Source organism: Onychostoma macrolepis, chromosome 07 (genome assembly GCF_012432095.1).
Source record: "Onychostoma macrolepis isolate SWU-2019 chromosome 07, ASM1243209v1, whole genome shotgun sequence".
NCBI classification, from domain to species: Eukaryota; Metazoa; Chordata; class Actinopteri; order Cypriniformes; family Cyprinidae; genus Onychostoma; species Onychostoma macrolepis.
This window is the reverse complement of record NC_081161.1, coordinates 17,421,225-17,448,120: the sequence shown is the minus strand read 5'-3', so window position 1 is coordinate 17,448,120 and position 26,896 is coordinate 17,421,225. Positions and strand designations below refer to the sequence as shown.

General features: G+C 36.5%; 1 protein-coding gene across 2 annotated transcripts in view; it reads left to right on the top strand.

The window, feature by feature from the left end:
* The window catches only part of arap2 (ArfGAP with RhoGAP domain, ankyrin repeat and PH domain 2), a 91,358-nt gene that overhangs the window by 26,430 nt on the left and 38,032 nt on the right, over window positions 1-26,896 (top strand). For both annotated transcript variants that reach the window (XM_058781777.1, XM_058781779.1), the window contains exons 8-15: window positions 1,535-1,655; window positions 6,721-6,899; window positions 12,548-12,654; window positions 16,810-17,009; window positions 19,119-19,204; window positions 19,856-20,038; window positions 22,933-23,107; window positions 25,642-25,767. In XM_058781777.1, the coding sequence (XP_058637760.1) occupies window positions 1,535-1,655; window positions 6,721-6,899; window positions 12,548-12,654; window positions 16,810-17,009; window positions 19,119-19,204; window positions 19,856-20,038; window positions 22,933-23,107; window positions 25,642-25,767 (1,177 nt within the window). The remainder of the gene's footprint in view (window positions 1-1,534; window positions 1,656-6,720; window positions 6,900-12,547; window positions 12,655-16,809; window positions 17,010-19,118; window positions 19,205-19,855; window positions 20,039-22,932; window positions 23,108-25,641; window positions 25,768-26,896) is intronic.

Here is a 26,896-nt window from a genome sequence, read left to right as displayed (position 1 = left end):
TCTGCTTTGTGAGCTCCTCATCTTTGATCCCTTGGTTCTTCACTCATTCTCTCTCTATCAAGCAATCCCCAAGCTATCATATACCTCTCTCTTTCTCATTCTCTCTGCTTTCTCGCTTTCTCTCCCTCATCCGCTCTCTTACTGTCTATCTTTGGCATTACCTCTTCCATTTGCGCCAGCTGAGGAGGGGGTCCCTCACTAAATCTTCTCTTCTATTTCTGTATGGACGAGTTCTAGAAATAGTGCAAGGTCATCATAATAATTAACAGCCAACTGAAATGGACAAATGAATCTTTTCCCTTGCCTTTTTCCCCTGTCTTTGTCGTTCACTCTAGCTTTATTTCTAAACCAAACGAACTACATCGCTTACGTCTTTTTACTGAAAAGCGAGTGTTTTGGAATGACCTACACAGACGCAACTCGTGTGTTATACAAATAGCACTCTATAAGACTCAACTTACAAACCCTTTACTTTTCAACTGATGGTGTACCTTGCTTTTACCACTTTTGGAATTGCCGCCTTCACAATATAACCTACCTTAATATTTAACAGGATTGCTTAATTAAAATGTCTATCTTATAGAACAGACTTGTCACCTATGCTGCCTAAAATGTTATTTGCGTAGGCTACACGCTAGGTTTTGGAACAGAGCTCCTGTCTCTCTTTCCTCCTTCCTCTTCATTTTCCGTTCTCCACAGTATTTGCCCTTTTCTATCCATCACAGTCTGCTGTTTCAGAGCGGCTGGAGTGCTGTGTATGAGTTCTGTAGACTAAAGGAGGTCTCACAGAGCTCTACTGCTGCTTTGGAGGCTTATGTTGGTTTGAAGCACACAGAGAGACCAAACACTCCTTTCTCTAAACAACTAGCTCTGTTTCCCTCATCTCTCCCTACAAAACATCAGACTATAAATACTGGAGTGCCGAGCCTGTTAGCTGGGGACTGGCATTAGGAATCAGGCCTGCTTGAGTGTGCGAGAGTGTGCTTGACTCAGTCCCTCTTTTCTTTTTTATATAAAGCAGAAGCATTATAACTGGATTGAGGTCCCTGTTGGAAACAGTGTATGAGAGTGATATTGCAATATGTTTGTACACTATCAATCAAGTTTATATATATATATATATATATATATATATATATATATAAAATTAGTTTTTTGTTTTGTTAGCTTTTTGTTTGGTTTTGTTTTGTTTTTGGAAGTTTGCTTTTGTTTTTTATGCTTTTGTTTTGTTTTTGTTTGCTTTTTTTGGATTTTCTTTGTGTTATTTGTTAGCCTTTAGTTTGAACCAATTCATCCAAAATGGGTGTTTCGTTTTGTTTGTTTTTTGTTTAGTGTTGTGTTTTGTTTAATCAGCTTTTTATTTGGTTTCATTTTGTGTTTTGTTTTACTAAGCCTTTAGAAAGAAAGAAGTTTTTGAGATCATGAGAGACATAAATTCAGTCTATTGTGTCCAGACTTGTGACTGGTAGTTTGTAATCTGTCCATATGCACTTTGTGCTATGAATTATTTTTCTGTCTCCCTCATTCTTTGCAGGAGATGTACTCGAAGGGCCTGATACCTATTTCAGCAGTTAAACAAGTTCGTGCTCTGGGTGAAAACAAGTTTGAGGTGGTCACATCTGTAAGAACCTTTGTGTTTCGGGCAGAGAAAGAAGGTGAGCCTCTGCTTTTCTGTCTCTCTCACGTTTCGATCCCCCTCTGCTAATCTCTTTTAAACCAATTCACTCCCACTCTCACTCTTGATCTTTTATCATCTTTTCACTTATATTTTTATCGCGTTACCATCTCTGCTATAAGATAAGATGTTCTGAGTAGATCTTCCACACTGAATCAGAGAGAGTGAAAGAGAGAGGGGAAGCCAGCCAGACTCAAGGAGATCACAATATTATGACACAGAGCTAAAACAACCGAGACGACGACGACGACTATGATGATGATGATGATGACCGCTGTAGATTTAATATGTACAGTAAACACCCTGTTGGTGCATATAGTTGCCACACCATTTGTATTTTATGGGATATTTTTCTTAATATTCATTATAAGCTGCAATGAAGCCTGATTTAAAGACTGTGAAAAGGCCGATTATGGTTTTAATGGAGATGCTTGTGGTGTTTAAGGAGTAGTCTGGTACTTTAACTGCAATTCAGGATCAATTTAAAACTGTGTTAGCATTTAGTGGCTCTGAAATAGAGACCTGCGCGGGATGGATTTTTCAGAAATATATCCCCCAGAAATATATCTTATCTGGTCCTGCTCCCGCCCGCGACATTCATGTTTTGTCTCGCTCCTGCCCGCAAAAGTCTGCATAAAAGTAATCTATATAGATTTTTTTGCAGTACATTGAAGAAATTTACATGAAATGGTTCTGTAACATCTCCTAAGCTCCACAACATCCCAGCATAAAATATTTGTTATTTAGGCTAAGCATCAACATTCACAAACTGCTGTTATTTTTAACAGAAAAGCACGGCACGGACTGCTGCGTGCATGGTTTGGCATGGCAGAATACGACCAGTGCTTCGTTTATTATCACTAAAAGCTGACATCTCGGTTCATTGCGATCTCATAAAGCTCTGTTATAACACAATGAACATATGCACAATGAATCTTTCACAATGTCTACACTTCGTGTGTTAAAATGAGAGGATTCGTGAGGCGAGCACGCAAATTTCAGCACTGCTGTGAGTGGATTCTAACTTCATCACCTCTGATTGGCCATTGCGTTCCAGAAATCAACAGCTGAGTCTGTGATTGGCTACATTGCACAACCTTTTAAACACGTGTTATAAATAGAAACTCTGCCTAGCTTGCTTATGTTAATAATTTTAATGTTAATACTAGTTGTTCTTTTTGCTTTTGTGCGACAGATACAGTGGGGAAAAAAAAAATTATTTGATCCCCTGCTGATTTTGTACATTTGCCCACTGACAAAGAAATGATCAGTCTACAATTTTAATGGTAGGTTTATTTTAACAGTGAGATTCAGAATAACAACAACAAAAATCCAGAAAAACGTATTTCCAAAAAAGTTATAAATTGATTTGCATTTTAATGAGTGAAATAAGTATTTGACCCCTTCGCAAAACATGACTTAATACTTGGTGGCAAAACCCTTGTTGGCAATCACAGAGGTCAGACGTTTCTTGTAGTTGGCCACCAGGTTTACACACATCTCAGGAGGGATTTTGTTCCACTCCTCTTTGCAGATCCTCTCCAAGTCATTAAGGTTTCGAGTCTGACGTTTGGCAACTCGAACCTTCAGCTCCCTCCACAGATTGACAGTTATTTCGTGTTTTTTCGATTTGCGAATAATCGCACCAATTGTTGTCACCTTCTCACCAAGCTGCTTGGCGATGGTCTTGTATATAGGCTTAAATAAAGGTGACTTGACTTGTAGCCCATCCCAGCCTCGTGTAGGTCTACAATCTTGTCCCTGACATCCTTGGACAGCTCTTTGGTCTTGGCCATGGTGGAGAGTTTGGGATCTGATTGATTGATTGCTTCTGTGGACAGGTGTCTTTTATACAGGTAACAAACTGAGATTAGGAGCACTCCCTTTAAGAGAGTGCTCCTAATCTCAGTTCCTTACCTGTATAAAAGACACCTGGGAGCCAGACATCTTGCTGACTGATAGGGGATCAAATACTTATTTGACTTATTAAAATGCAAATTAATTTATAACTTTGTTTTTCTGGATTTTTTTTGTTGTTATTCTGTCTCTCATTGTTCAAATAAACCTACCATTTAAAATTGTAGACTGATCATTTCTTTGTCAGGGGATCAAATAATTTTTTCCCCCCACTGTAAATAACAATGTATATGTTCATGTTTAGATAATTTCTATTTTGCGGGAGTCCCGCAAATCATTTTATTCTCCCACATCCCGCACACACACACACATACACACGAGTGTCTTCCTGCCTGCACCCGCCCATCGAGAGTTGTCCCGCGCCGCACCCTGTTGCGTTGGGTCCCGCGGTACTCCCGCGGGAGTGCAGGTCTCTACTCTGAAGGTTAGTTCTAGTCCTGATTTATTGAGAGTGTTACTTTAATATTACAGCTAGTTCATTAATAATAGCATTTTAGTATGATTTTGTGCTACTTTTTGGTGAAAATATTTGTAGTTTTGTGTGCCATGAATCTCCAAGTACTTTCTGTGGCCACTGTATGTCTGTAGACCTAAGTATGTCATATATATTAGTTGTCATTATTAGTAAATGGAGCAACTTGACTTTCTCATTGCCATTAAGACTGGTAAGATAATTTAGCTTTTTTAGACATCTTGCAGTAAAATGGTCAATGCAAGGATGAGGAGTTCACCATGAGCCAATCAATTACCATGTTATTGACACAGCCTGTGCTTTCCCCATTGCAATTATTGTGGTAAATCTGAGGCTAATAGCACTGCTGTGTGCCATAGTGTCCCAGAATATCAGCAAATAATGGCCTCCTCAGTACCTACTTTATACCCAGCTCTTGTGTGATGACCTCTGACCCATGGTAAGTAAATTACTCTGAGGGAAGTCAGTTTAGGCATGCATTTAACTGTACTTTCCACCATAAAAAAAAGAAAGAATCAGAGACAGAGAGAGAGCGCTGGTCCGATCTGCTCATGCATCTTTAAACAGCTTTATAGCAGTCTGAAAGAGTCATCAATCTTAAGATAAACACAAGTAAGGAGGAGAGAGAGAATGAGTGAGTGAATGAAAGAGCTGGAAGTGGGTGGTTATGGGATGAGCACAAAAGATAAGAATGAGAATTAGTGTTAGAGATCAAGCACACTGAGATCATTTAGATGTGTGTGTGTGTGCGAGTGAGCAAACATTCATTGCTGTGTACTCTTTCTTGGACAGTCTTCAGCTATGCAGGCCTCTTCTTTCAAATAGAGTGTAATATTTTGGGAGTAACAAGTTTTTCATGGATAAAGGGGAAGAATATCTTTTGCAGCCACCAATTTTCGAGGTTTGGAACTTTGTAAGTAAAGTGCAGTTAGTAACTGTCTATGAGGATGCGTTGAAGCCATGGTCACTTTCAGAGATAACTAAAGCTGTCAAAGTAAATTAAAATTGTTTAATGCTGTTTTTTTTTTTTTGAGGAAGTCTATATAATCTGCCATTAGTCACCTGAAACTAAATGTGATTTTTACACAACCATTCAAAAGTTTGGAGTCAGTACAATTTTATTTAAAATGTCTTTGTAGAATTCTTGCTCACTGAGGCTGCATTTACTTGATCAAATTTACAGGAATATTGTGAAATATTGTTACAATTAAAAATGAATTTTCTTCTGAATTTTTTTTTCATCATTAACGTTATAAACACCATTTATTCTAGTTATCAATATTGAAAATAGTTGTGCTGTTTATTTTTGTGGAAACTATGATACATTTTTTAAGGTTTATTTGATGAATTGAAAGTTGAAAAGAAAAGGATTTATTTGAAATAGAAATACTTTATTACATTAACATTATAAATATAACATTATAGATATTTTTAGTGTCCCTTTTGATCAATTTAATGCATATTTGGTGAATAAAAATATTAATTTCTTACTGATCCCAAAATGTATTGCTTATAAAAAGAGGATCATGCTTATCCTCCTTGAGAACTAAAATTAATCAATAAAAAAATTGAGAAAATATTCTTAATGGATTTAATCATATTTATACTTTTTTATGGTGTTATTTAATTATCACCTACGAGTGAAACTCGCAAGCAGCAGTCTTGCAAAACCGCTTTACACATGTCCATTAAGTGTGAGCAAAGTTGTTATGTTATCTCATTATTGCAGGTTTTAATTTCAGTCTTTGCATTTCTTGGGCAGTGTGAGGAATACAGAATGAGATGTGTGAGTGAGATTAACCAAAAACCTACCTTTCTCGGGTGTCTTTAGTTTATGCATATGCAGGACACATATGAGTGTTATTGTTTAATCCAACATATTAACATATTGTGTTCTTTCCTTAACAATGAACTCAATTCATTAACAAATAATTATGATTAATCACAATTAAAAATGTAGTCAACTGACAACCCTAGTATTGACACAAAATTGAGTTGGTATATAGAATAAGTGGAATTGGATAGATATGACTACGCAAACTAAACTTAAATGTGATTATATATCTAATGCACCAACACTTACATTGCTGTGCACAACTCTTTTGCTGACTACAGGCAATTTTTTTTTGCCTTGTCCAAAGGACACTGTTCACAAAAACACTCACCTTTAATGAAATGAGATCTCACTCTCTCTCTTTCTCTTACCCTCTTTCTCTCTCTCTCTCTCTAGATGTGGCAGGTGCTGTAGACCTGCAGAGGATAAGAGTATCCAGCTGTTAATGTTTTTTGGCTAGTGTGTGTGCTCGCAATGAATTTGTGCAAGCCCCTGTAGCCCTATTTAAACACAGCACAAGAGAACCCTCACAGGCTTCCTTCCCCCATCTCACACGCGCATACACAAACACACAGGCAGATACAATGCAATGAGGCACAGGGGCTTTTGCATACCTGCTTTGTTTGCAGATTTGAAAGTTTATAAAGTATAACAATAATATTAGACACTTTTCCTTCCCTTTTATTCCCATGGCATGGTGTCTCTCCACACACGCGCATGCATACCTGCACATTCACTAATGTACATCAAACAGACTGCAGCGTTCCTCCACACTTCTTCTTCTTCTTCTTACCTCCCTCCATCTTCTGTCTTCCCTCTAAGGAGAACGTCAGGATTGGCTAGAGGTTCTCCAGTCTGCTGTGATCTCCCAGCCCTCCATTTCCCATCAGCCTCGCAAAAATAACACAAACAAGAGTGGCTATGTCGAGCTGCGTGGCCTCAAAGGAAGAGTCTACTTCAGCCTCATGGGAACCAGCTTCAGACTCTGTAAAACAGACCAGGTAGATCTATATATGTGTATTGTTTTATTTTGACATGGTTAAATGTTGATATGATTCATACTGCTGCTGCCCGCACCAGTTTAAAATAATTACCACACCTCAACAATCATGTGCAGGGTCTCCCAACCTATCTATTTATCTGTCTGTTTGACGTCAAACGGCCAGCTTGTATGTCCATCTATTTACTTCTTGTCTGTCTGTTTCTTTATCTATCTGTTTGTATCTTTCTGTCTCAGTGGCTAAACCATTGCTTCGGCCAGTCTGTATGTCTGCCTATCCATCTCTTGTCTATCTCTCTGTAAACTCCATTACTTTATTACTCTTATATCTTTTTTTTTTTTCTTATTCTTCCTTTGTTTTTGTGTATATAATTGTCCATCCATCTATCTATCCATCTGTCCGTTTATCTATCTTTCTGTCTGTCTACCTTCAAACTTCACTGCTAAGCTTCATCCAATCTGTATGTGTCTATAAGTCAATCTCTTGTCAATCTCTTGTCTGTCTGTCTGTAAACTCTATTTATATCTATTTAAACTTTATTACTCTGTTGAATTACTTAGATTTTCCTTATTACCCTTTTTGTTTGTGTGGAGATAGTTGGACACTGTTTTCTCACAGTAGTGAAATAACTGAAACTTTCACACTTCATGTTTTAAAGTATGTGACGTCCGTTTTGTGCTTCCTCCTATGTGAATGAGCCCATATGCTGAGTGTGTAGTTATTACAATGCACACACAAGCCTTGACATTTCACACGCATGTATATGTGATCTATGCCCAATTGGTCTCAGTTTTAAATGAGATTAAGCTGAGAATGTTATCCTGTATGAATAGGCGGCACACACGCTCACACACACTTTATCATCTCTGTTTGTCTTTCATTATTTTCCTTATTAGCACAAGCAAACATCTTTGTCTTCATTCTGCTAGGAAATTGTTTTTCGGCAGCCGATTTAGCATGCGGGAGAGAGAAAAAGAAAGAGAGCAGTGAAAATGGAAATTGATTGTATTGTTTTTGCATTAAATCCTCTCCGTGGCAATCACTCCGACAAGTGGTGAGCGAAACGGGAGGCAATGGAGGAAAGGAGGGCATGGGGGAAAGAAATGGAATGAGGGAAAGAGGGAGTGAAGGAGGAACTGGGCAGAGAGACAAGAACGGAGGGATAACAGAAGGAGGTGAAGACAGCAGTGGCTGTTGAGGGATGAAGAAAACACAAAGGAGCATAAAGGTGGAGAGAAGGAGATGGAGAGAGAGGAAAAAGGTGTGGTGGTGGGTAGCTCGGTTCATGTTCAGTGAAGTGGAGTATTTAATTTAACAAGATGAACGAGCTGCCCAGGACGCTGGTTTTTTCCCCCTTCCCATCTTGGATAGGATGAAGTGTGCTGCCCTTCTCTCCTCTGAGGTCAGGCCATGATGTTTCCCCAAAGTAATGAAAGTCAACCTAACAGGCAAGCCCAAGTCATGTGACGCCACTACGGTTTAGTGCTACATCGATTTTTTTATTTCCTTACTTAAACTGTTTGCTCCAAAGCAAAGAACACAAAAAGACCAAACACATGGATACTGGAATGCCACTTCAAAGGTTCTCTGATGGCTAATGTTTAAAGTCTAAAAGTACAATTAGTTGGTTTGCCATTAGAAAATTAAATGCATCTCTAATAAACATCTAATTTCACTGCAGTACAGTGTAGGCTGGGCTGAATGTGCTGCATTTTTAATACACCATATCAAGTTGAATCTAGTTCAACTTTGAGAAAAACGTCTCAAGACCCCTGTTCTTTGTTCAGTTTTGTTGTGCTGTTTTTAAATCAGGGCTATGCAACATTCAGAATGCATGTACTGGGACAAACAATAATTGAAGTGCATATGCAGGTGAAGGATTTTTCTTTTTTAAATCCAGGTTGCTAAAACGCAAATGTAACTCCTGTAACATGGCATTCAACCCACTTGATCTGTGAAAAGTATCCTTGAAAGAGAAGGCAATTCTATTGCTATGAGCTCAGGGAAAAGAAAACAATTAAACAATCCAGCACAAAGAAAGACAAAATATTGTATATATTTGTGCAAAATAAATATGCTATGTCTACATAAAAGTAGTGAGAAAATTGGTTTAATTGAATGGAAATTTACCGTTAAAAATATGAAACCTTCTTTATGTATATGTAAAATGTTCCAAATGGTCATTTGTCACTTATGTTGTTTTATTTTATTTAAAATGCTTAATGGGAAGGCAACTGCCTTTGTTGTGCTGTGCAAGGCATTCCACTAGGCTTGTAACAGCCTTTTATTTTGAAATATTGTGGACAACATAAAAGCAAGAAATGATAAAGGGACAAAAAGTTATCATGTAAAATAAGGAAAGAAACAGAAATGAATGATCTCAGGGTCTATTATGGGTAATTCAGCTCTTTTGTCAGCTCTATAGGGATGCATTTTCAATGTTTTGCTCTGGTCATGAACTCTGCGGTTATGTGTTCATCATTGCGTCGGTTTTGCACTCTCTCCTTTTTACCTCTAACTTTATTCACACCTCCTGTTCACACCTAACTCTGTCTTCTTATATTAGGCATGTGAACCTATACCTTCGAGTCTCTCTGAGGGAATTTTCCTTTTAATTAATGTGACAGAGATGGTTGACTCAAAGATTTTAGTGCACTTATGATACAAGAAGTTAATTTCCATCCATAAGATATTTTTCAGAAATATTCTGAATTCTTATTAAAAGACAAGTCTAAAGACTAAGGATGATAACTGTGATGATAACTATTAACTATAAATTATTAACAGTTATGAGAATAGATAACTGCTTTTTCCAGCTGATAAATGATAAAATCAGTGACAGTCAATAAGAAACCACACAACTTTAATGAGCTCGAGTATTTAAAGTGGCAGGCGACAACACTTAAGCTTGTGTAATACTGTTATCACTGTTATCGCTAGTGTGAGATCTATCTATCTAGAAGAGTTTCCTACACATCATAGAGCCTTCAGTCATAAAAAAAGATGCCACTAAAAAAAAAATACAAATAAATAAATGCTGTCTTTATGCTGTTTTTACATTTCATTTAAAACCCTCATGCATCCCTCGGGTCAAAACGACCCGAAACTGATTTTCAAAGATTTTTTAAAAATCGAGCGTTGATCGTTATGATCCGAGACTTCAGGATTTTTGTCACACTTGCACCGGGAACACACACAAAAAATTGGAGTGGATTCGAAGATGTTAAGTGGGTGTGAAAAAAACAGGCACACACACACACACACACACACACAAACAAACACACTCCCATAGACATACATTATAACATAAATAATGTTTCTGCTGGGAAATGAATATCATTTTGATTTTTTTTTTTTTGACCAAACACAGTTAAATTTGAGTGATGAGGTAAAGACCAATGATTTGATATCATTTTTATATTTTTAAATTGATCTTTTATATTTATTACATATTTATGAAAATTTATGGATATGCATGTTTGGATTAAAATACAGTATAATTTTTTATTTTATAATTTTTTTTTTTACAAAATATTTTTAAAATGTTTTTATATATATCTGAAAGCTAAATGAAGCCTTAAATTGGTGTAGTTTTCAAGATTTCACTTTCTGAGCTCAGTTGAGAATCTCCATGGGGTTCAATAGGCCCATCTAGTGGCTGAAACTATAAATGCAGTTTTTTGTCATTTTTTCCCAGCCAGATGGCCTCAGAGACACTGAGTGACCTAGTTCCTGATGGATAATGATGTTTAAAGTAGAAATTGTGTCTTTGTTTGTTTTTTTGGTGAAAAAATGTATGCAAATATGCTAATTTCCATTTTAAAAAATCTGGAATTTAAGGAAAATAAAATAAAAAAGTCACCAAAAATAATAAAAAACCTGCATAAATAATTCGAATTTTTTTTTTTAAATAGACAAATTTTTTTGGGAACTGAAAAAAAAGTGTAACGTTGAGGGTCTTCGGGTCAATTTGACCCGCGAGGGACACTTTTGTTATAGGTTCGGGAGGGAAGGATGAGGGTTGTAAAAATTGACTGTGAAATTATTGCAATAATTACAATAAAAACTTTAATGCTTGGTGGGAAATATAGAAAATATAGGTTTGATTGTCAGTTTGCTAGATTCTTGCATGTAAAAGCAAGTGTGTCTTAAACGCTGGGATAGATATCACATATTCACTAGATTTGGTCTGTCCAATTAAGTTCATATCTTTCTGCTTTTACTGAAAAACCAGCCCTCATGACACTCAAAACACAAAAGGAGTCATTATCAAAATGTCAAATGCTGATGCTTTTCACAAAGCGGTCAAGTACAATTGCTGTTTGGCTTGGTTTACTTAAAAGGCACTCAGGTCTCCTGTAAACCAAAGAAAACTAGACTAACATTTCTTAAAGGGTTAGTTCACCCAAAAATGGGTGAACCTTCGTTCGTCTTTGGAACACAAATGAAGATATTTTTGATGATATCTGAGAGCTCTCAGACCCTGCACAGACAGCAGTGCAACTGCAATATTCCCAGTCCCAGTGTTCTACCATTTTGGAAATTACCATGATGCATGCACACACTTTCCCCAGAACGTAATCAATGTAATCAGCGTTGTTTACGTTCAGGAGAAAGCGCACAACATGCTGAATGTAAACAACACTGATTATGTACTTTCCGAAATGGCGGAAGACAGTAACTCAGGGAGAAGAATTAGTATCAGAATTGTTATTTTTGTTTTCTTTGCACACAGAAAGTATTCTCGTAGCTTCGCAAAATTGAAGTTTAGCTACTGATGTCACATGGACTATTTTATCGATGTCCTTGCTACGTTTCTGGGTCTGGGAACATTGCAGTTGCGTTGCTGACTATGCAAGGTCAGAGAGCTCTCAGATTTCATCAAAAATATCTTAATTTATGTTCCCAAGATGAACGAAGGTGAGGGTGAGTAATTAATTACAGAATTTTCATTTTGGGGTGAACCATCCCTTTAATATTACACAATAAACTGAAGAGTTATTTTAAAACATTTTTTTGTTTATTTGATAGTGTTTTGAAGTTGCCCATGACTTAAATTGTAAGTAAAATATAATAATAATAATAATAAAATTAAAAGGGCTACTTGCACTCACACAACATACTTGAAAGGGCTGTACAGTAATCTTTATATGTTGCCATCTCGTTTTTTTTCTTGTCCCATATTCTTTCCTCCCAGAATCATCCCTTGTTCCTCTGAGAGGTTTTCATATTGTCATTGCCCTTGAAGTAATTGGTAAAGTCTGTAAAGAAAGTTTGTTTTGTGTTTCCTGTTTATTCTTGTGTGAAATAAACTTTGTCATTCATTCAGACTCTGATCAATGGATCAGCAGGTATTCACCCTCCAGTGAGCTCAGTGTCTGTTCTGTGCTCCCTTTGACCCTTCTCACATAACAGTGTCCTTGCATTTGTACGATTTTTATAGTTAGCATAGAGTTTTTATTCCTTGCTTCTAAACAGACACACTGAAAGTCTGACTGTGAATGCTTTGGTCCATTCACATAGCAGTGACTGATCTGCTTTATTTGCTCTACTATGTTCATTTCTTTATTTTAGTTTCTGATGTTGGAATTTAAAAAAAATGGATATGAAAAACTGAGTGTTTTGATGTTTATGCTGGTTCTTCACAGGACTTTAATACTGGGCTGGCCATCACTGTGGTGGACCTGACGGCTGCGTGTGTCAAACAAGTTGAGAGGAAAGGATTTGAGATCACTACACCTTTCAAATCCTTCTGGTAAACTGCTAAAATATTATATACTTTATATTAGCATAAGGCCAGAAAAAAAATAAAATCTCTTATCAAAATAAAATATTAGCATGTTGTTTTAAAGAGATTTCAGATGACCTTCAAACGGAGTTAAGCTTCTTACCTGGACTTTCTTAATATTACTTTATGCTAAAAAATCATCAAAGTTTCATTCAAGGTCAAACTTGGAGGATTAAGTTTCCTTAGTGCAAATAATAGTTTATTTACACAAACGCCTCCAGATTATGAGTTCAGAGATGCTATAAATTTCAAATACAGGTTCTGATTACATAAACATTTTAATATTTCATATACTTTCATTTGCAGAATAGTTATTCAGGAAATTAACTTCTAATAAAAATTGCATTGTTGCTTGTGTAATATAGTATATAGACTTTTTAATACCATAGTGTGCTGCTTACCTACTTAACCAGAGCATTTTATCCTCTAGCCAAACATTGTTAATTATAAAAGTATTTTATTCAGTTCTTTCTCTATAAAAAAATACTGTACTATGGTGATGTTGGGATCACTACTGTGAGCATTATTTAAGTCCCTTGTGTGTGTGTGTGTTTTATTAACGAGGAGCAATATTTTTGAGATACTGAGTTACTGTTTATAGATAATTTAAAATGAATCACCTATGAGGTTAATGTGCTACCTTCTAATGTGCTAAAGCTCTTCAGATTATTGAAATGTTCTTCACGCTAAGAAATAAATGGTTCATTTAAGAACCTGCCTGTGTGGACAGCGTCAACTCACTATTGTTTGAAGCATAGTCATATTGAAAAAATGTTAAATAATTGACAAATAATATGCAAACCTCTAAGGTGAGTTCTGAAAAGAAGGCGATTGCTGTTCCAGTGTGGGATTGACCTAATCTCCCATTTAAAAACTTTTGTTGATCTGCTCTTCACAATTGCATTGTTTTCAAGTGCAATGTAGGTGGATCAAAATAGATTTCAGAGAAACTTAGAAGAAGAGTTTTTGAAGCACATAAGTCTGAGAGGAATTTTGAAAGGATATTTTAGGCCCCCATAGTCCAGAGTCAGGCAGGTTACTCCTGGATAAAACACTATTTCTACATTTGTGTGCAATCCTTACAATCCTAAGTTCAAGAACATGCTGACGAGTCCTCAAACTACATCCAGAGAATATAAAATGTATATCTTCTAGAAAACAAAATGCTGTATTTACTCCAAAATCTCATGCGAAAGTTAAACTATGCTGGAGGGTGTATAATATTATGAAGCTGCCTTTTCTGCTTCAGGGCCTGAAACTTATTTAGGCACCAGTGAATTCCAAATGACTTCATGAACATCCAAAATTGCATCAGATTGCTAAATATTGAGGAAAAAATGAAACATTCAACATTCAGAATTCAAGTAAATCGGATTCTGATATTTACATTATTACAATGATTGAATGAAGTCTGGTCACTCTCTGACCTTTGGCATCAACAAGGCGTTTTCACCCACAGAACTGCCAGTGCCACCCACTTGATATTCTCTCTTTTTCTGACCATTCTCTGTAATCCCTAGAGATGGTTGTGCGTGAAATTCCCAGTAGATCAGCAGGTTCTGAAATATTCACACCAGCTCATCTGGCACCAACAGCCGTGCCACATTGAAAGTCACTTAAATTACTTTTCTTCCTCATTCTGATGCTCGGGTTGAACTTCAGCAGATCTTCTTGACTATGTCTACATGCCTAAATGCATTGAGTTGCTGCATAAATGGCTGATTATATTTTTGCATTAACAATCAGTTGACCAGGTGAACCTAATAAAGTAGCTGGTGAGTGTATGTTTGTAACATTATAGAAAATAAAATTTTCTGAGCCATTCCTACAAAACTCCAGATTCCTAGAATGCCAAGTATTCATTAACTTTTCTCACAACTGTATGTAGAATTGTACACATTGTTTTAACCAATCCTGAAGTGAGTAAACTATTACATTTTTGCTTACTATTACATTCTTGGTTCATTTATTAAGGTGTTCTTCTAGGAGATTTACATCTTTGTATAAGTGATTGCACCAACCAAAATAAAATATAGATTAAACAGCTGAACTTTGCAAAAATATTAGTGTCAAATAGTTGAAACTTTTTTGGCTGTTTATAATGAAATTGAGTGCTTGCATAGCTGGACAGTGTGAGATATTAAAGGCAGAGGAAACTGTCGATTTCTCCTTTTTGAGCCTTTTTAGTATCTTTTTTTTCAGAGTTTGTTGCCTGCTGTGTTATTTTCTAGCAGCCACTCTCTCATTATGACTGTCCTGCTGCTCTGATACTATCCATCTGAAGCGCACTCATTATTGATCTGTTTTTTCTTCTTCTTTCGCTCTTTTTTTTTTTTTTTGTAAATATCAGCTCTGTTATAACGGCTGTACAGTACAGGCATCGCTCACCTGTGACCCCACACAAGCTGATGTTTCCAACAAAGCAGCCATTTGCGGAGGCCTAATCGATGAGATGTTTTTGTGTTTGTTTTTTAATGATCCTTTTATGGCTGATGCAGTTCCCCGGCTAAAAAAAAAGACACTACAATAACAACAACAAACAATGAAAAGCTATTGCTCTCTTTCTTTGGCTGGTGCGCATTGTTAAAGATTTTTCCTCTTTATCTCCTAGCTTTGTTTTTGTGGACAGGACAGAATATTGATCTGTTTGTAGTTGCGTTCTAAACGCTGAGCGATATGAGGCCGGACGACTATTTAGTATTAGTTGTTGCCAAAATGATTGGAATTTTTCTCAGAAATGACGTATCAAGGTCTCTGTGCTCATTTAAAATAATGGGCGTAGAGGGGGTCATAATGGAAATGGAAAGCGGATTCAGAGCTATTACTAGTTTTTAGATTTGGACTGCACTGTGGCTCATCACTGCCAATCATAATGCAATAATGAACATTTAAAAAGTGGTGTTCACCATTGTTATTTGTCTAGTACTTGACCTAGGCCCAGTGGGACTTAAACTGTTGGGTTTTAGGCCAGGATGAAGCAAATAGAACTTCCAGCATGCACACACACACACACACACACACACACACACACACACACACACACACTCTTTCCATATTTGAGTTAGTGCTTAGAGAGCTGATGGTGAGGGATTTCAGGTCCTGTCTTAAAATTTGTCAGTATCTCTTTAAGTTGAAGCACAAATCCAGTAGTTTAGCCCCAGAATGTGGATTCTGCACTGCAAAAAATGGCTAATCTTACTTAGTATTTTTGTCTTTTTCTAGTCAAAATATAAAAAATTCTTAAATCAAGATACTTTTACTAGTTAAGCAAAATGACTTAAGATGTTTAGTCTTGTTTCCAGGGGATAAAACTAAATTAAGTGCATTTTGCTTAAAACAAGTCAAATTATATGTCAGTGAGGGAATATTTTACTTACCCCACTGGCAGATAATTTTACTTGTTTTAAGCAAAATGCACTTAATTTAGTTTTTTGTAATCTTAAATAATTAAATATCTTAATTTGAGATATTTTGACTAGGAACAAGACAAAAATACTAAGTAAGATGAGCCATTTTTTGCAGTGTGTCATTCATTATACTAACCCTCATATCATAATTAAACCTTAGAACTTTTTTGCTTTCGTGGAAGACAAAATAAGAAATTCTGAAAAATGTGTTAATAGCTCTTTTCCATGCGATCACAATGAATGCTTTTAAGCTTCGAAAAGGACACAGAAGCACCATAAAAGTCTCATAAAAGGGCAATACTATGTGCAAATTCATATGACCAACTGAACCCTATGTGAAATCTGTATGGGGCAATCTTTCACCCTCACAGGATATTCCTGGCTGTGTAATTTTCTTTAAAAATGATTGGATTTTGCCCACGAAAATTCACCAGACAGTGGTTTACACCAAGGGCAATCACTATAATGAGAAAGATATATTTTTTAAAAATCGTTCTAAATTTCCACAGCACAACTATAACAATAATGGCACAGAGGAACAATATTGCTGGAATTACTTTCAGAACTGATGAATGATAAAAACGTGGACAGCCAATGAGAGTCAAGACTGCTTTAAAGAGACAAGCGATTGCCTTTTTTAAATCACCTACAGTAATACTTAATGTGTAGTTGGTCTAATAGCATGTATGTAAGAGCTTTGTATCATTTGTGTCAGTTTCACAGTGGAGTCAGAGCGTGAGAGAGAGGAGTGGATAGAAGCAGTTCAGGAGTCCATCGTAGAGACGTTGTGCAATTACGAGGTGCTGGAGAAGGTTTGGTTCAACAAGTCCAACAGGAAGTGTGCTGACTGTCAGGCTCCTGAGCCGGAATGGGCCTCCATCAACCTGTGTGTGGTCATCTGCAAGAATTGTGCTGGTAAGAAACAATTATGAACACAAAGAACAGATCAAGAAAAAACACAACAGGAATGGAACATGAAAAACACAATGTCTTAACCACACACTCCAAAGCATGAAGCAACGCAAGTGTGCTTGGTTCCTGTGTCTTCTGTGTAAACTGGTTCCAAAACACTACTGTTGAAAAGTTTAGTATCAGTGGGATTTTATTTTTAAAGAAATATAGTTTTATTAAGCAAAGACAAATTAAACTAAACAAAATCAAACAAAGGATTTTCCTTTAAGTTAATAAAAATATTGTGCACCAATTTAGGATATTAGAATGATTTCTGAAGGATCATGTGACACTGAAGACTGGAGTAATGACTGCTAAAAATTCAGCTTTACCATCACAGTAATAAATTGCACTTTTAAATATATTAAAATAGAAAACCGCTATTTTAATTTATAAAAAATATTTCAGAATTCTTCTGTTTTTGCTGTATTTTTGATCAAATAAATGCAGCCTTGGTGATCTTAAGAGACTTCTTTCAAGCAACAAATTAAAATCTCAATTGTAACTGGACATATTAAATAACTTCTCACTGGCTGTGATTGTGTCACGTTACATCGCAGTTCAGCATGGACAGATAAAAAACTTGACAAACGTGTGGTAAAGAACAGTTGTTACATCATAGAGAGTGACAAAACAACACACAAGCAGATTTCTATTTATCCATTATTTGTCTTTTACAGATACAGACTAAATATTCTTCATAGCCATCTTACTCCATCTCTCCACAGTTCCTCTGCTCTTTTTCCCGATATTGTGGTTGCTGAGATTATTCTGACCACCCTCCGACACTATAAATTAACTCATTATTTCAGTTACACAGCCATTTAATGTTACATTAGGTCACATTACAGGAGGAACCAGTGGCAGAACGTGTGCAAACGGCTGCTGAATAAGCCATTGAGTAGGGAGATGCTTTCCCTAAATGTGCACCACAGCCTTCATGGGATCTATGGCACAGACACTTTAATTAGCTGCGCTCCTGCAGCCGACAATTAGGAGAGCGAGAGCAAAATACTGGGAATATAACGAACAGCTAACGTTTAAATGAGAGCAAATTGTCTTCGGTGGGAGACAGAGAGCGTGTGAAAGAGAGAGACACAGGTGAAGCGACTTCCTCTTTCTCACGATCTATCTTCACATTTATAATACTTATCTAAAGTTCCCACTTCTTTTTTTTCCCCTGACACACTCTGATATCAATCAACGTCCCTGGCTGTGTGACACACATTCGGGTTTGTCTGTTTCTTTACACGTGTAATTGCGATAAGCTCTTTAAATCGAACTCTGTGATTGGAGACATTCCTCAAGTGAGGCTACGGTTACCATAGAAACTCCCGCTATGCACATTTTTTACTCTTCCTTTCTTTTAGTAGTTTCAAATAAGGTAACAAAGAGAAATTTCTCCACTTTTCTGATGGTTTTTGTTCTCTTGATGCTTTAAATAAGGTTTCATTGAAGCAAACGCTGTGTTTAAGGTACTTTCCTGTCTTAGAAGTTTTCTTAGATGGAATTAACAAAACCCTTAACTAGTGCCCTTAATGCACACACACGAACACGTACACAAAGCATCTTTAGTCCCGTCGGCTCTCAGGCGGCTCTAATGATCTTTGATGGCAAACTGGTACTCTAAAATGCTACTAATTATGCCGGAAAATCACACACTCCATATTCAAATATGTGTTTCTCCCTGCCATGTTTAATTCATCTGTTTCTTGCATAAACAACGACTACAACAGTGCCTGGAGTTCAGCGAAATAAATGCGCAGACCAACAAACACAATTAATTACTTATGATTCATTAGCAATTAATGGCTTTTTCGCGCCTTTCATTTGCAATTATAGCTGTGGCAGGCTGGAGAAAAGAGTGCTTGGGAAGGATACGATAAAATGTATAATGAGTGTGACTCTGTCTGTATGTGTGTCATACGAGTCGTTGCTTTAATACCGTTTAGTGTGAAGTTGTGCTCAGTTTTGAGGTTAAGCAGGACACTTTCAGTTAACAGGAAGTTTTGACCATTAAATTAACATTGTCTGTTTTAGATGTGAATAGTTCAGATCAGTATCTGTTTCCAGGTCAGCATCGATCCCTGGGACCTGGAATCTCGAAGGTCCGCAGTATGAAGCTAGACAGCAGCATATGGACCAACGAGCTCATTGAGGTACCGATCTGTTGTGGTAGTCACTTCTTACATATTGATTTTAAAGGGATAGTTCGCTCGAAAATGTAAAATCTGTTGATTTATAGTTACTCACTCTGATATCATTCCAAAGCCTTAAGATTCTTGCTTATCTTTGAGACACAAAGGAAGATATTTTGGTCACCCTTTATTTTAAGGTCCAATTCTCGCTATCGACAAACCATTAATTATGACCTTTGCCTCAATAAGCTCCTAATTTGCTGCTTATTAATAGTTAGTAAGGTAGTTGTCAAGTTTAGGTATTGGGAATGATTAGGGATGTAGATTATGGTCATGCAGAATATGTGCTTTATAAGTTCTAATAAACAGCCAATATGTTAATAATAGGCATGCTAATAAGCAAATAGTTAGTAGTGAGAATTGGTCCCTATACTATAATATTACTGATATTTTAATGAAACCTGAGAGATTTCTGTCCCTCCATTGAAAATCCATTCCATGAAGAAATAGAGGGATGGAAAGGTTTCATTAAAAATATCTTAAGATGATTTTTGAGCAAAAGTCTGGGTTTATAATGACATGAGGGTGAGTATTATGGCAGAATTTTCATTTTTGGGTTATCTTACCTTTTGAGTGAAATACATTGTGTTCACGTTCTGTCTTTCTGTTCAGCTGTTTTTAGACGTTGGGAATAAAAATTCCAACAGCTTCTGGGAAGCAAATCTTTCCCCAGAGGAGGAACTTTGCAAGCAGCCATCGCTGGAGCAGCGTGCATCCTTTATTCGCAGGAAGTACAAAAAGAGGAAGTACAAGAAAGTTCTAGAAGGTCTAAACACTCAAGAGGAACTCAACAAGGTGTGTGTGAGAGAGCCTGTGTGCTAATGTTGGCCTTTGGCTTGGTGTTATTTTTTTTCTACCTCATTAAAAGGCCCATTAGGACTAGAGATGTTGGTCGCTGTGTGTGTGTGTGTGTGTGTATGTCTGTTGTTCCTCTGGCTCACCTGGTAGCCCAGGTGTAAATTAGGGTTACCATGGTAACTTGCTCGCATTAGTTTTCAGTGCAGGTTGCCAAGGTTGTGTTAAAACCAATATTCTGCTTTAAATCTTTTTGCATAGCACAATATAATGCAACTACAATCAAAGTGCTATAAAGTTACAGTCAGAAAAAACTTTTTTTCTTGACAAAGAAATTGAACGGCTGATAATGGGAGTGTGATGAGTTAACAGGATTTCCTGTGCATAATTCATAATTAGGCTGTATTTTTGTGTGTGTTTTGATTGCTTCTACTACTGAGTTTGTCCGCTTTTCTCTTTCCTAATCTAAAAGATGCTGTTTTTCCTCACCGCCAGCACTAACACAGATCAAGCCTGCTTTTGTTTTCTGGAGAGGGGGGCAAAAGAGAGGGAGCGAGAAAGGGAGAGAGGATTGGAACTGTGGATTACGTGTGTGTGAGATGAGAGCAGCGCTGGGGAGTTTTCAGGGGTTTTTCTGAAAAAGTTATATGATTGTGTGCGTGTGTCAGAGAGAGACAAAGAGAGTCGAGAGGAAGATAAAGAATATAGTGCAGGTACATACAGAGGTGAGATTAGATTATAAATGGAAGAGAACGTCTGGGACAGACACAAACAGAATGTTCCAGAAAAATCCTCCCTGTTCTCAAAGTTTTTGTTTAAGCCCTGATGTGATGTATGTCTTTAAGTTTTCATGTTAGTTCCTGTCTGATACTTTCGTTCAGCCCGAAGTTTCGAGCAGTAGTCAGCCTGGCAGGCAGAGGTTTTGAGTTTATGAGATATAACAACAATTCAGAAGAAGTTCTTTGGAAGAGTAAAAACCTAAAAGTGCCTGCATTGTTGGGCCCAGCCAAAGTTTAACTGCTTAATAAGCATGCAAATTAATGTGAAAATGAATGTTAAAATGCAGAAAGGTTTGTGTGAAGGTCAGGTTTATCAGATGAGAATTATTATTTGCTCAGTGTGATAGAAGTCCCCACCATGATAGATCTTAATGGCATTTCATATAAAAGAAGGCATCTTAATGGCATCACACACACACATACATTTGATCAAAAGTGACAGGAAAGACATTTAGAATCTTACAGAAAAAAATCTGTTTAATAAAGGCTGTTCTTTTGTACTTTCTATTCATCAAAGCCTGCATGTAAAAAAAAATAGGCTGGTCTCCACAAAAATATTAAGCACATATATTTTTCAATAATAATGAGTAATGATACCAAATCAGAGAATGATTTCTGTAGGACCATGTGATACTGAAGACTAGAATGACGGCTGCTGAATTTTATTTCAGTCTTTGCCATCAGTAGCACAATTTATCATTATGTTCTATTTGTTTGATTATATAGAGTATGTATATGTGTGTGTGTTTTTATCTGGGTTATAGTCAACAACTCCAATTAAAATCTGTGACCTCCAGAAAGTCTCTTCAGCAAATGTGACCTAGAGAACATGTACACTAAGGACATGGACGCCCTTGGGTTTCATGTCATTGGAAGAACTTTATAAGGTCACCATATGAAAGGAAACTGGTGTTTTTAATCTTGTAGAGCAGATATATAATACAGCAAATAAAAGTTATGAATAGAAAATATTAAATTATCTTCATTTATTTTTTCTAAATTAATTTTAGTATTGTCATTATTGTCATCAAGTAAGTAACTGTCACTGTGCGTACATCTCATATCATGCTGGAGAACATGATCATTAGGATGACACAAAACTTGTGGAGTTAAAGCAGGGCAAGTGTTGCTATCATTTAAAAAGAGACAAACCAAAAGAAAGAAATATTCTGATATTCATGTTATCTATTTATTTTTCCAGTTCGGCTTTTTACTCCTTGTTATGCTTATAACATATACTGCCAATCAAAAGTTTGGGTTTTTTGGTGAGCATAAGTCTCTATTTTAAAATGTAATTTATTTCTGTCATTACTTCAGTCTCCAGTGTCACATGATCCTTCAGAAATCATTATAATATACTGATTTGGTGCTCACGAAACGTATTATTAACAGTGTTGAAACAGCTGTGCTGCATAATATTTTTGTAGTAACATGATATATATTTTTTCAGGGTTCTTCAATGAATTATTCAAAATTCACATTACATTTTTTTTGTAACAGTTTAAACGATCATTTCCTTGCTTAAAAGTAATTTCTTAAAAAAAAAATATTGGTAGTGAAGAAAAAAAAGAAAATTATTTGAAGTTATATAATACTTTTCACTAGTAGCCTAGTCTGAGATGTTTTAATTTTTCTGTACATATATGTGTATGTGTGTGGTTTACTGTCTCCGTGTCCTTGTTCTCCAGCGGATCTAGCTTGTTTGAGGGAGATCGATAGCTTGGCTGGATCGGACTGTTTTAGATGAAAGCAGTGTTCGACTGAATTACTCCCGCCAACACTCTCTCTCTCTCGCTCTCAGAGACACACACTATTGTATTTATTGACTCTTTCCCCCTCCATCTCTTTTTAATTGGACTGACTGCATTCGTTCTTTGGATGCTTCGCTTCCTGTCAATGTCAATGTTATTCCGTACCAAGATTCCAAGTAAAGCTGCACGCAACAAATGTTTGTTTTTCATAGCCACAAAAGGAGTGGTACTTTGACAATGTTGTTAGTTAATTCATCATGTGCTGTCAGTTTCAGTGTAGTCTTTGCGTGCTGCTGTGCTCTTCCTATCACTGATGCTCAGTCGTGTTCATACAACGTGTTTTGTTGCGTGTGTGTGTCCGAAGGCGCTGTGTGCAGCAGTGGTTCTCCCTGACATCTTGCAAACCATGGCCCTGGTTTTCAGTGGGGCGGATGTGATGTGTGCAACCGGTGAACCTGAGTACTCCACCCCGTATCTACTGGCTCAGAAAGCATCCCAGAGGCTGCAGATGGAGTTTCTCTACCACAACAAGCTCTCAGGTGTGTGTTGATCATGATGTGTACAGGCCGCCGTACTTTGCAATATCCCGTGAAATGCGTGCCACCACATATACAATGTTCAGTGTCGAATTGTTTTGAAAGAAATTCATACTTTTATTCAGCAAGAACACAGTAAATTGATAAGTATAAGTCACAACATTTATAATGTTACAAAGTATTTTCTGTTTCAAATCAATTCTGTTCTTTAGAACTTTCTATTCATTAAAGAATCCTGATAAAACATGTATCACTGTTTCCACAAATGTTAAGCAGCATATTACAATGATTTCTGAAGGATGTTGTGACACTGAAGAGTGGCGTAATCGATGATAAAAATTCAGCTGTGCCATTACAGAAATTTGACATTTTCAAATGTATTAATATTGAATAAATATTTAAAATTGCAATAATATTTGGCAGTATTTTTGATCAAATTTATGCAGCCTTGGTGAACGTAAGAGACTACTTTCAACCAGCATTGATTTGATTGACTTTATTAATCCCAAAGGGAAATGTCACAGCAGAGCTTACCACACGATAAATAAATAAATAAATAATAAAAATAAGCACCCCTTTGTTTCAAGCATCAAAGTATGTACTACACCATGATTATACAATATACAATTAAGATTCTAAAATCAGTCATCTAATATGATATAGATTGTTCAATCTAATAGCTGGCGGCTTTTTCATGGAAAAGGAGATGAAGTTGAAGATCAGAAGTGAACATGTTATCAAATATTCATGAAAATGTGTAAAACTTATATTGAATGCAGATATTGAGAACGCATACACAGTAAAAACAGTAATATTGTGACACATTATTACAATTTCAGATAAAAAAAAATATATTTTAAAATCTAATTTATTCCTGTGATGGCAAAGCTGAATTTTCAACAGCAATTGTTCCAGTCTTCATTACAAAAATGAACCTTTAGTAATAATTCTAAAATGCTGATTTGGTGCTTAAAAACATTTCATATTATTAGCAATGTTGAAAACAGTTGTGCCGCTTAATATTTATATGGAAACTGTTAAGCTTTTTTTTTTTTTTTTGTATTCTTTGATGAACAAAAAGTTAATTTTAGTTTTTATTTAAAATAGATATTTTTTGTAACATTATAAATGTCTTTATTGTTACTTCAATTTAATGCATCCTTGCTGAATTTAAGAAAGTATTAATTTAATTACATTAATATGAAAAAAAAAAACTTGCTGACCCCAAATTTTTGAAGGGTAGTGTAGACCATAAATAACATGCTATTTAAATGGAAAGTTTTATGTTTTCCTGTTTTGCATTTAAATACACGCCGTCTGGTACTCACAGTCAAATTTTCACCACAATTGGCATTTCTCACAGGCAAATGGGCGACTTTAACACACACACAAATCCTTACCTCAAGACGGTAATGCCCCTGAAAGTGTCTATAATTAGCTGTAGAATTGTGTGTGTGTGTGTCATTACATTGCTCATTTGGGGCCTTTACAGGAAGTGTGCCAACGATCCTAATTAAGCTATCCTCCAATCAGCACAGCCACAAATGTTTTACAGTGTTCTGCCAATGTTTTGTTAAGCTTACTAACATCGTAACAACAGCAGGACAACATTTGCGTAACCTCTAAATCTGTGTGGAGCTATGGCCTCATTAACTTAATGGCTTGTAAATGTGATTCTCAGTCAGATAATTCAGTCATCATTTTACACACATACTCACACATTCAACTTGCAACAAGTTCCATTGTTTCTCTCAGATTACTACAGTCTAATGGAAAAATACACATACGCATACATTTGAATATATTACTTATGCAGGTTCTCAATTTGCATGTTGGAGATCGCCAAATTGGACTTCCCTCCGTCCTATCTCATTAGCACTTTTAATCCTTCTCGTTCGAACAGAGAAGTATCAGTAGCTGGAGGGAAGAGATGGATGGATGGAAAGATCCCTCAATTAAAAGACTTTTCAATTAAAGTTATTTGAACTTTTTCCATGTTGGCGACTGGAAATGTGTGATAAAATCTTGTCTGTACTGCCGGCCTTCCCGAAGAAAATTGAACCTGGGCATAGTGTCTAATTGAATCAGAATGTGATAAGGTAGTTGGCGGAAAAAGGAGTTAAAAGTGAAGGAGGCAAATAGGGAGAGCAGATGAAGAGGTAAAGTAGAACGAGAGGAGCAGAGTCAAATTCTAACCTTGAGCCTCTATGTTTGAATGGAAGTTTTACAAGCTTGCTAACTAAATAACCTTGGAAAATGAGAAATAAACATATTAAAATGGATGAAATTTAGCTGTTAAAAGCTGTTTGACACCTTGCATGAAGACTGACTGGTTATCAAGAAGCTTCTGAGGTAAATAGTTTTTAAAAACTTTGAATTTCACTTGAAAGCAGCAGGAATAGTGAGCTGCGTTTGCATATAATGCGACTGATCTCCATATAAACAGCATTTCTCCTCCTCGCCACATTATAGGATTATTCCTAATCAGCTGTTCTCCTTTTTCTTTTTAATCTCTCTCTGTTTTTTTCTCTCTATAGATTTTCCTAAGCTGGAAGCAGTATTTGACAGCAGTTTTTCGGCTGATGTTCCTTCTTTTATGGTTGGACTTCTCTATTGCTCTGTGAATGCCGGCAAGGCCACTCTGGACCGGAAAGGAAGACCTGGTGAGTCCGTCTGTCCTTGCATTCATCCATCCAAACACCCACCTCCTCATTTATCCATTCATCCAAATAATTACCTATGAATATTCATCTGCGCTTCCTGTTTATCCTCACCCATGGCTGGAAATGGTTGCACCGTGGTTGTGTAATATTATTATGCCCCCCTTCATTTGAATACCCCATTCTTCTTACACTAAATCCCCCCAAAGATGTTATTCTTTCAAGTATGCTTCCCCGTCGTCTCTCTGGCACCCATTGTGCTCACGCTGTTCTCTTCCAAGCATCTGGAGAGGGCTGTTGGTGGTTAGACAGAAGTTCTCTCTAGGGACGGGGCCAGGAAAGGGCCCTGCATTAAGCTGGACTCTTGGTGGAGTAACACAAGCATCTGGAGCACATGTTCCACTGTAGGAGCTCGTTTGTTTTTTCTTCTTCTTTTTTTCAGCTCGTCTCTATCTTGTATCCCTAGGGACATCTGTCTCAAGCTGTGGTAGCCCGCTTTGGTCCTCTGCCTGTTTTCCCCGATATCACTGTGTGTGTGTGTGTGTTTATGAGCACTGGAAACAAGCAAGCTGTGTTTTAGAATTAGACTCTGATAGTTGAAAATGGTTTAATTCAGTTCTAAGTGTCTTAAAAGTAAATGTGATGACTGTTTGAAAGTTTAAAGAACGTCTGTTATGATAATAAACAGATGCCTCATTATTCTTTGCACAAAAAGAAACTTCAGCAAAGTGGATGAGAATCTGAAAACTTTCCTGAACTGCCAGAAACGTCATGACAAAACTTTGGAGTGTTCTTGAGAAAATTCTCAAATAAACCACGGCTGCATGAGATGTATTAATGCATTCCTTTGTGAAAAAAGAAGTGCACTTAATTGTATTGAATATGCACTTGTAGAGCACTGTTTTTTATTCTTACAGAAAATATGATATTTATAAAATAATGGACCACTTGAGGAACTTAGAGTTTTTCATGACTAAATTTCATAACTTTTAAAAAGTGCACTTTGTAATAATGTCAAATTAAATGTTTTACTTGAAAGTACATTTGAGTTTTTTTTAACTGTTTTAATGTTTTGACATGTTTTTAAGTACACTTGTTTTGATGTGTTGACCCAATATACTAAAGCGCGTGT